Source organism: Labeo rohita, chromosome 14, assembly GCF_022985175.1.
Source record: "Labeo rohita strain BAU-BD-2019 chromosome 14, IGBB_LRoh.1.0, whole genome shotgun sequence".
Classification (NCBI taxonomy): domain Eukaryota; kingdom Metazoa; phylum Chordata; class Actinopteri; order Cypriniformes; family Cyprinidae; genus Labeo; species Labeo rohita.
Genome location: NC_066882.1, coordinates 30,783,493 through 30,794,834, shown reverse-complemented (window position 1 = coordinate 30,794,834; position 11,342 = coordinate 30,783,493). Strand labels below are relative to the sequence as shown.

Below are 11,342 nucleotides of genomic sequence, written 5' to 3'. Positions count from 1 at the left end.
TACCAATGTCATTAAAGTGGTTGCTGGTATGGCACAGAATAATTTATAAGATCCTTATTCTTGCAGCCCTACATAATCTAGTCCCGGGGTACCTGTCCAGTATGGTGTCAGTTTACACTTCTTCCAGATCCTTGAGATCAGAAAAGCAACACTCTGTGTCACCAAGACAAAATATACATATAAGGATGGCAGAGCCTTCTCTGGAGCTGGTGCAAAATTGTAGAACGATCTCCTCCTCGCTATTAAATCTGCCAAATCGCTACCTGTGTTTAAAGCTACGCTGAAATCTCATGTTTTTACAATGGGTCTTGATTCCTACTTTGTGTGTGGCTATGTGGTTTTGTTTTTTTATATACTGTTTTGTCTTGAATGTGTCAGTATGTTATGTAAAGCACTTTGGGCAGCCTGTGGTGTACTAAATTGTGCTATATTAATAAAGAAATTAAACTAAACTATACCTAAATTATACTCCCATCTAATTTTGAACAGCAAAGCTATTTCATTTAGGAAACAAAGGAGAGGCTGTGCTGTGTTGAGTGTAGTTTTAAGGCCATTGGATTTAATAATTTCAAATGACAGTTCAAGCTCTTTTCCAGGTCTATTACAAAGATTGTCATTATTAAACTCTATTATCCAACGTGAAATTAAAAATGCAGTTTGTTTAAACACATCAGAGGTGGCAAAGGCTCTGCACCAAATCACTCAGCTGCGTGTATATTTTGATCTGACTGTAGAATTGTTTTATTAATTCCAGAAAATCCTATTGTGTTTTCTGTGGTTTGTGCATGTGGTGTTGGCTCTGTGCACTTTTTGCACAGGTTTTCTCGAAGCTAAAGCTCCTTGTTTTACTTTGAGAATTGACTGTTTGGGAGCGCAAAAAGGTCAGCGTAGGTACGGAGCACCATTCTTTAGACTCTTTATTTGTACTGCGTGTTGTGTTGGCACTAATAACCCGCATTCATGTTTTCAGAGGATCACAGATTCATTGTGTGCATAAAAAAGCCCCCACAGATTCTTCAGTACAGTTTTTTGTTTTGTTTTTTATTTACAAAATTTGTATTAAAATTCTTTGTACAAGGCCTCGCTATCAGGGCTCGGGAAACGACAGCCACGCATGCACGTCTTACATCATCCTGCCGCCCGTCCGCGTCCTCTGGGCTGAAGTGCAGTTTTACAGGTTAGGAACAGGTCAAAATCTGAAAGCTGAAACCGACTTTCTACCGACCCTCTAGAATCTAATGGAAGTCGCAGGGCTTTACTTGGCAATCACAAGTTTTTTTTTCGCATGCAGATAGAAAATTTGGGAATTCAGTCACTGGTTTGTGAACCCTTCACTAGAAATGTACAGATTGGTTTTCCACGTCTGTAGTCTTTTAAAAGCTTTTCGTTATAAAACTATCTGTCCACGGTCACGGGACGGGCCGTATCCTCAGTCCCGTGGAGTCACAGTTTGTTTTCCTTCTCTCCAACACAAAAATGTCACAGCAAAATGTAAATGTGCTAGCTTCCCGTTAGCTCCTTTTATAAATCTATTGTAAATGTTATTAATCCTAGTCTCGTTTGCTAAATAATTCACCAAACACTAATAATGCTCGTCAAATAAAACTAAATCTCAAAGCTCGATTTCATGTGCGAATTATATTCGGAAAACCGTGAGGTAATCAAATACTACATTGTAAAAGCCATGTCCTTTTGTGAACTGCGGTTTATCTACATTAATGTGATCTGTTTTATAGCTTCGGTTTCTTGTACAGTATGCCGTGATAACTACAAAATCTTGGAAGTTCATGTCCGTTAAGTACGTGTCAGGTGTGCGTGCGAGTGCGAATGAATGAAACCGTGTGGCGATTTTTTGGTTTTTTGAAGAAGCTCAAGTGAGAGAACGCCATTATTGAAGGTCAAATGGGGTTTATAGCTTCTGAACTTCCAGCTGAAATTCTGAGAAATATAGATCAGACAAAAGAAAAGCACACGATATACTGCAACATATCCGACCGACTCACAAAGATCCTGATCTGGAATTGAAATGATCCATAATCTGATAAATTAATACACCGACTGGATGAGTGTGAAAGCAAATTTACAGTATTACAAGCGTTTGCTCGACCGCCGGGTTTCACAAAGTCCAGAGAAGACGTCTCGAGTCAGATCGGCTCATTCGGTGTGCTAAGATCGCAAATGATGGCTTTATTTCTCGCTGTCCATGGAGTTTTTATTTCACAGGTGTGGTGGTGGTGGTGGTGGTGGTGATGACGATGATGGCATTCCGTGGGTTTGTGTGATTGGAGCGATGCAATGCTTCTGCCGCGAGTTTGCATCAGTGTGATACTCTGAATATTCCATAAGGCACTGAAGAAATCTATTCCAATTCTTGCGACGGTCCACGCGGGCCGTGGTCTTTGTGTGAGCGTGCTGTGTCGGCTGGAGCTGATGTGTATGGAGAGAGAGAGATAGAGAGAGAGTGGGCGAGAGGGGCGGGCGACCCCTCCTGAAGATCCAGCCGTCTCTGTAAGGTGTCACACCACGCTGCCAGACTGCCGCTCTGCAAAAACACACATCAGAGAATATGCATTAGAGTGGGAGTGCGCAGTGGGAAAATAAAGTTTGTTTGTTTCTACCTATCCTCTGATATCTTCAGCTGCTGTGAAATGTCATGTTAAATTTGAAAACTTCAATTTTTGAATGCAACACCATCAGCAGAACATTCAGGAACGATGTTTTATTTGATACATTACAGCTTGGACTGCTGTGAGAATGGATACTAAGCATTAAGCAGTACTGTTTTAGCATTGATAAGAAGTGGGAATTGCACACCAAATCCAAATGATGTCCAAATAAAGTTCTTAAAAATGCATATTACTAATCAAAAATTAAGTTTAGAAATATTTAAGGTAGGAAATTTACTAAATATCTTCATGGAACATGATCTTTGGCATAAAAGAAAAATTGATCATTTTGACCCAAACAATGTGTTTTTGGCTATTGCTACAAATATACCCATGCTACTTAAGGCTGGTTTGTGGTCCAGGGTCACATATTAGAAATACTAAGTAATAGAGCAGTGTCTGCTGAAAATTCAGCTTTGGTTCACAGGAATAAATTTCATTTTTGAATATATACAGTTGAGGTCAAAAGTTTGCATACAAAATGCATGTTATTGTTTATTTAGTACTGACCTGGATATATATTTCACATAAGCTGACACACTCTGTCAGTTTAAATCTAGATTAAAGACCCATCTCTTTAACCTTGCTTACACATAACAAATCCACATTCTTATAATTCAAATCCGTTAAAGGATTGTTAGGCTGCACTAATTAGGTCAACCGGAACCGGGAACACTTCCCATAACACCCGATGTACTCGGTGCATCGTCAGAAGAATGGCATCTACGCTAATATTAGTCTGTTTCTCTCTTATTCCGAGGTCACATTAACCACCAGATCCAGTCCGTATCCAGATCAGATGGTCACTGCAGTCCCCCGGATCCAGTCCGAACCCAGCCCAGACGGTGGATCAGCACCTAGAGACGACCTCTACAGCCCTGAATGTCAGCGGAGTCCAACTAGTTGAGCCCCAGAGACGGATCCACATTAAAGACCACATCACCTAGACGGCTGTCGGCACAAGACCACGGGAACTTTGGCCAGAGGAGAACTGGCCCCCCCGACTGAGCCTGGTTTCTCCCAAGATTTTTTTCTCCATTTGTCACCGATGGAGTTTTGGTTCCTTGCCGCTGTCGCCTCTGGCTTGCTTAGTTGGGGACACTTTCTCTTAACACAATATTGCATTTTATTTTATTGTTTTTGATTAACTACCTTTACCTATAATGTGAGTGTTTAATGTTGCCTTTGGCATTGTTGATGTACTGTTTCCTATTTAATACTGTACAGCCGCCTTGTCACAATTCTGTATTGTTAAAGGCGGTATATAAATAAAGGTGACTTGACTTGACTTGACTTGACTTGACATGTAGTCCACAAGTGAAAATCATAGTTGAATGACCCCGTTCAAAAGATTACATCCCCTTGATTCTTAAAACTGTGTTACCTGAATGATCCACAGCTGTTTTTGTTTTGTTTTGTTTTTTGTTTTGTTTAGTGATAGTTGTTCATGAGTCCCTTGTTTGTCCTGAACAGTTAAACTGCCCCACTGTTCTTCAGAAAAATCCTTCAGGTCCCACAAATTATTTGGTCTTCCAGGATTTTTGTGTGTTTGAGCCCTTTCCAACAATGATTGTATGATTTTGAGATCCATCTTTTCACAATGAAGACAACTGAGCGACTCATATGCAACTTTTACAGAAGGTTTAAACGCTCACTGATGCTTCAGATGAAAAACAAACAAACAAAAAAAAATATGCATTAAGAGCCATGGGGTGAAAACTTTTGAACAGAAAGGAGACGTGTACAACATGTTTCTTATTTTGCCCAAATATCATATTTTTTCATTTAGTACTGCCCTTCAGAAGCTACAGAACATACTTACATGTTTCCCAGAAGACAAAATGTTAAATTTACCCTGATCTGTAAATTAAAAAGTTTTCACCCCCAGCTCTCAATGCATTGTTTTTCCTTCTGGAGCATCAGTGAGCATTTGAACTTTCTGTAATAGAAAATACGAGACCCTCAGTTGTGTGAAAAGGTGGATCTCAAAATCAAACAGTCATTGCTGGAAAGGGTTCAAATACACAAAAATGCTGGAAAACCGAAGAATTTGTGGGATCTGAAGGATTTTTCTAAACTGTTATTTTCTCTCGCAGACTATATGTAAACATCTTTTATGTGAAATGTCTTATTCAGGTCATTACTAAATAAACAATAACATGCTTTTTCCCTGTATTTTGATCAAATAAATGCAGTCTTTGTAAGCATGAGAGACTAGTGTACGTATTTATTTTAAGTATTATTTATTTATTTTGTTTCGCTGGATTTATGAATAAAACAAAACCCTCTTTTTTGGTCTGGACAGGATGATTTTCATTACTTCACTGCCGCTGAAAATAACGCCACAATGCAAAACACATCAGTAGCTCTAAAATGAGCTTTGTGTTGTTAATACAATTTTCGTATTTTCTTGGTTTCAGAGTGAAATATGACCAAGATTTGTTTCACTGAGATTCACAGATGAATGTGGGGGGGAAAAGTGTCCAAATATGTTCTGATTTGATGTAATTCAATACTTTAGATGATAATAATAACGGGTCGCTTCCTGTCCCATTTCTACTGTACTGGCTTGGTTTTCCAAATATTTTCTCTAGGCCAAATGATACACGTGTAGAACATGGATATCTCTGACTGTTTTCAGCCAGAATACAAATATTAGCAGAATGTGTTTCGTCGCATGCCGTAGCGCAGTCTGACTGATGCAACCGTTTGAAAACAAGCCAGCGTTTGGAAAAAAATCAGCCGGAACGGTGCTGCACTTCTCCATTGATTCGATTATCTGGAATTAATGACAAACACAGTCTCTGGCTTTGGCACGCACACATACACACAGATTTCAGCATAGAGGCATTACCGTTAGATCTTAACGCTCTCCGTTCCGTACACGTTGTATCCTTCTCGGTACGTGGCAAAGTTTTGGGTGTTGGCTGGCGGGGCTGGCTTATAGTTTTGGGCGTTCTTTTCAAGTTTCAACCGTTTGGCTTCTGCACGTGACTTGTAACAGAACTCTATCAAAGCCACCATCATGGCCAGCCCTAGTCCACCAACCAGAATATAGAAGACACCAGCAACATTGCTCAGGCTCAGTGCACTTGTCTTGTCCTAAGAGAAGCGAGGGACAAAGTTAGTATATCTTGCAGTGGCAATCCTGACACAAAACACACTATACTGCACAACTCCTCACATGTTCTATCAAGCAGGACTACTGGCTAGAAATTACATTTCTACGGCTACCAGAGGAATCTAGATTCCAATGGAGAGATTAAGCCAAAATATCCATCTGTGTCTAAAGTTCTAGCTCAATGTCATTTAAAGACAAATGAGTCTGAATTAGGACCATAACTGGTGAATGTAGATGGTTTCTCTAACCTGATCTTCTCATTGGCTTCTTCATGTATCTGAGGAAGCTGGTCAGTTACGTACAGGTCAGACCTCTGACTTAATAACCTTACTTTAAACAACTGCCTTTCCATCCTTTAGCATTCAAATTCATATTTTGACATATTTTCTACACCAGAGTACTGAATTTAAGAACCAGTCTGAACCATTCTGCTGCAGTTTACCCCCCAAACTTGTCCATTAAAAATTTGTCCATTAGTATTACACTATTTGCCGTCTCCAGAGCTCGTTTTACACAGCCGCTGCGTTTTTGCTGTCTGAACTATCGGCTTCGCGTTATAAACAAGATCAGTCAAGCTTTGCTCGTCTAATGAAACTTGCTTTGAAACCGTTTGTCATGAAGAGAAATGATGTGCGCGGAGGTCCAATAAACGAACAGGCCGTTTTCTTGCATAACAGACAAATAAGTAACAACACTAATACATCAAATTTTAAATTCGAAGTTTGGTGAGTAAGAACTGCAGCATAATGGTTATCGAGTCATGAAAATAAGCAAGAAAGACAATTGGTATACATAACTGAATCTAGTCTGTCGATCAATTTGCACTTTAAACTAATTCCCCATTAGATTTATCATTACGGCTTGATTTGAGGGCATTCACTGGCATTGGAAGAACTAGTAAGAAAAACAACAACAGAAAGATATGCTTCATAAGTACCCCTTTAGCTGATCATTGGGGAATCGTGCAAAACTCTAGGCCACACGTCCTTATAGTTTCCTTACACGTGGCCGTGAATCATTACGTCTACTGTACATGAGTTAAATCAAGATAACTGGACTATTGGTTTGTTCCTTGCATATGAACAATATGTCAAAATGCAGTTTTTGGAATCAGTACAAAAGACCTGCAGCGACTGACCTTACTTCCCGAGTCCTTGGTTCCACATTCACCCTTATCGTACCACCATTTGTTTTTCAGCTTGGCTAAGATGCCTTGTTCACTGAGTTTCAATACTGCAAGGTTTACAGGAGTTCTTCACGTGGGAAATAACATAAATAACATTATATTATGTTATTTTATGTTATTCAAGTCTTAACTACTTCATACTTTACAAAGCGATAAAGCAGGGCTCCTGGCCATTATCAACACACATGTGGCAGGCATTCTGACTAGTACCTTCCATTCACCAGGGCTAAACTAGTGTGCCAGGACCTACCCGTATCGCTTTGAGTAATCGGCATACACTGTTAAGAGAAGAACGGGCAGGTTTCTGAAGAGATCGCCTGCGTGGCTATAAAAGCAGAGAAGCGTCTTGGTTAATTTGATCATCTGAGAATGTGGATCTCCACTCGAACCCTCGACTGACTGACAGACCAACGAAAATTACCAGTAGTATTTTGCTCAGGCTGAGGAGAGCTGCCGTTAGGACTCTGTGAACGGATTACAGCCGGAGAGTACAAAGAAACCAAACAAGCAAACACACATACAAAAGGAAACAAGACCGTACACAAATCAGTCAAAGCATTGGCAGAGTAAAACACTGTGTTACCTGGGTGCTGGAGTTAACCGAACCGCTGCCTAGTCGGGCTAATCGGACGTTAGCGCTAGCGGCTAACGAAGCGGCGGCTGTACTGTAAATAAACAATCCGCTTGCGATCAACGATTGATGTGGCCGCCATTTTGGGAAGTACTCTTCAATTATAAACAGGTAGCGTAATGCTAATCATTAAAGTCAACATGAAATCAGTTTATTTCAGTTTATGTTCGTTTGGTCAGTCTTCCAAAACAGCTAAAACCAGCCTAGGCTGGTTGGCTGGTCTTAGCTGGTTTAAGCTGGTCTCCCAGCCTGGCTAGGCTGGTCAAGCTGGTTTTAGCTGGCTGTTCGAGCTGGTTTGCCAGCCTGACCAGCTAAGACCAGCCTGGAAGTGGCCGAAACCACCCAAAAACCAGCCTGCTGACCAGCTAAGACCAGCCTGGATAACCAGCCAACCAGCTTGGGCTGGTTTTTAGCTGTTTTTTCTTTTTTTTTTTTTTTTTTTTTTTTTCACAGCAGGGGAAATTGCTTGTATCTTCCCTGCTGAAAAAAACAGTTAAAACCATCCTAACCAGGCTGGTTTTAGAGGGGGTTTGGCCACTTCTTTAGCTGGCCAGACTGGGAGACCAGCTGGAACAATCAGCTAAAACCAGCTTGACCAGCCTGGCCAGACTGGGAGACCAGCTAAAACCAGCTACTTCCATCTTAAACCAGCTAAGACCAGCCAACCAGCTTAGGCTGGTTTTAGCCTTTTTTTTAGCACGGTTGCACAGGAAAATACTATTTTATTCTGTTTACTTCCAAATTACACGTTTTATTCAATATGTTGACTGCTGTTTTCTTCTGTCTCAAAGTAAATCCTACACTGTTTTTCAGTGTGAAGCGTAGACTGTAGATCGCAAGTCGAACGGGTTGTGATTATCATTTTTATGTTGACTTTAAATCTGTTGCTAGAGAATGCCATTTTTCTAAAATGTAATGTAAACCTCTACAATTGAATTCTGTTTTGTTTCTACTATAATAGAAAAGCGTGCCATCACTCGTCTAGACATAATTAGTCGCTTAAATGTTCTTTACATTTCTCATGGCTCCTGCTGGTTTAGCTATGTGGTCCTAACATTTCTTTTAGCTTGGGGAGAGACATTGATTAACAATGTAATTATCCTCGGAGCGACTGGAGTGGGAAACCTATCAGCTGCGAAGATGGCAGTGGGCTGCCAGGGGCCAAGAGGAGAACGGGTTGTGTGACTCATGATGTCTGTTTGTTGCAGGTGGCTTAATGTGGATTTCTCTCCTGTTTTTCTCTCTTTTTGTTGTGTTTTTCCACAGCTGGCTGTGCGGCTGGGTCCAGACGCGCCACTGCAGCCTCGCTGCATTAGATCATTAGAGCTAGCCCATCCACCGCGTGGCGACTAATGGGGGCTTCAAATCACTGCAAACTGCAAAAACAGAGAGCTGGAACAAAGAAGGTGATTATGAAAGCTCACATAACCTTTCACCTTCATCCACAGGCAGGGGGCACAATGCTTTTGTTTGTACTGAAAAACCTGCTCCCTAACAACTAGTACAGACGTTATTAGAGAGGCCCCATTTTCAGGAAATAGGAAACTATGGGAAAGAAATGACAATTAAAGTCAACATGAAATCAATACTGGCCTTACATTCTGGGTGATTACACATTTATGGATCATTAGTGCATGGTTAAAAAAAGGTTATCTTTGGTAAAAATATAATGATTTACTCCTCCTCAGAAACAGTTCTTGTTTATGAGGCCATACTATCCATCTTATGCCATACTAGCTATGTGCGCATTTTAATGCCTTTTTTTTCCAGCCCAAGCTTGTTGGAAAATGTGCCTATAGTGACTTTTTATGATTACATTGCTTCTTGCACATTTTGCGACACTTTCAGAGTGAAATGTCCAGAGGGTGGCAAGTTCTATCACCTACACTAAATCAATATTCTTAACTGATACTGTATTATACGTTTACGAATCATGCACTGCTCCCTCTGTTCCCACTGTCTGCCTCATAATCATAATTTGTGTGAAAATGAATAAAAGTTACCAACGTTTTATGGCCACTAGTGTTCATTTCAGCTGGATAAAGCAGGGAACTGTATGTATAGGTACATTTTCAGAGGGGTTTGTCTTTTTCTGTTCTAGGTGATGTACAATTTCTCAAATCTTATTATGCAATACTCAGTGCAGTAATTTAATGCTAGTTATTAATAATGATAAAAATAGCAACAATAGCAAATACTTTGCATCTTTGCCTTCTAATTGAACAGTCGACAACAGTCCTCACAAAATCTCACCCAGAAATGTCACATTACAGAATTGCAATAGGGTTGCGAATGCCATTTCATGTTGACTTTAAATCAAATGAAAAATCTTCCCCAAAAATGAGATTAAACAACCTATTCTAGCACTAACAAAATCTTGTATCTTTTAAGTGGTGAAAAAGCTAGCATTTACAGTCCTAAATGTTATGCAAATGTACACTGAAGTATTATGGTGGAGTGCAAGAAATTTCAGTTAAATTGAAATGCTTTTAGTGGTTTCATAAATCCTTTCACATGTCGAGAAAATTTATGTTCTATATTGCATTTATTACGCAAACTTCATCCGTGCTTCGGCGGATTTTAAGGTCCTGAAAATGAGGCTTTTAACGCTGCACACTTTCAACTCTGGGACACACATGAAAAAACACTGTTAGCCCTCATCATGTGTGTCCCCATTTTGACTATTATTCTCAAAACAAACAACAAGAACAGTTCCATATAAAAGTGATTTTGCCCTAGTGTATGATGTGAATTGAACTAGAAAGTCTAAGGGCGGCACATCAGTTAATCTTCACCTCCACATGAGTACAAAATAAGGGCTGGACTGGGCCCAACACGTCCCACGTATACCCTGCTGTGTGGGTTAACATTGGCCTCGTGGAGGGAGGACAAATAGCCAGAATCAAATGAAGTGATGGATTTTTGATGCTGTGCTCAGATTGGTGTGGAGATGGGAATGCTCATGTATGTGTGCTGTTCGAGCCTCACTGTTTGCGTCTGTGTCTTACCAGTCCTGATCTACGCCGTCTGTTTGTCCTGTCAGACGTCAAAGTTTTTGGATGTTGCAATGATTTGTCCTCTCATACTAAAAAAGTGTAACGCTGCTTTGATCCTACCTGAGAAAAAGAAAACTAAGAAGACTAGGTTACCGTCCGTGGACAGCTGCCTAGCAGAAGCAAAGCGAGAAGGCAATGTCGAGTCTCTCTTTACTGTCTGCCAGGCGGATGTTTTCTCCGATTGCTAAAACACGAACGGTTCACCTGTCTCAGCGCTGATATCACTCATGAACTAGCGCAGCTCCAGCTGCTAACCGAACAGCATCGCTAACATCTGCGTGTGAACGCTACGCTAAAGTGAAGTGTGTAAAAAAGACCCAAAGTGACTTCTCCTCAGTAGGACAAAATCATACTGGTCATTTTCTCTCCTCCGTTAGCCAAGTCAGGGTTCTGGTTTTGCTCTCAGATAATGTGGGGTTATGAAAGTATGCATGTTTTTTGGTTTTTTTTCGTTGGTTGTTTGGTTTGGCTCGGTTCAGGAATAACAGGCTTGCCGATTACTCTGTACTATGGTACCCGATTTCGGTGACATTGAGGCTGACCTTGGAGTCACCTCCCCCGCTGCCGCACTCTCCCTTGTCGTACCACCATTTGTTTTTCAATTTGTCCAACAGGCCTTGCTCATTCAGTTTTAAAACTGCCAGGTTAACAGCATTTCTTGAAACAATAAAACATAACTTGT

General features: G+C 40.6%; 1 protein-coding gene across 6 annotated transcripts in view; it reads right to left on the bottom strand.

The window, feature by feature from the left end:
* Positions 1–1,020: 1,020 nt before the first annotated feature.
* The window catches only part of gria3b (glutamate receptor, ionotropic, AMPA 3b), a 138,380-nt gene continuing 128,058 nt past the window's right edge, over positions 1,021–11,342 (bottom strand). The window contains exons 14-16 of one of the 6 annotated variants that reach the window (XM_051127673.1): positions 11,203–11,317; positions 5,521–5,768; positions 1,021–2,542 (exon numbers count right to left, since the gene is read on the bottom strand). In XM_051127673.1, coding sequence (XP_050983630.1) covers positions 5,523–5,768; positions 11,203–11,317 — 361 coding nt within the window. In that variant the 3' untranslated portion in view covers positions 1,021–2,542; positions 5,521–5,522. Of the gene's footprint in view, positions 2,543–5,520; positions 11,318–11,342 lie in introns of those variants that run through there. The other 5 variants (XM_051127674.1, XR_007829065.1, XM_051127675.1 and 2 more) reach the window with 5 other exon arrangements.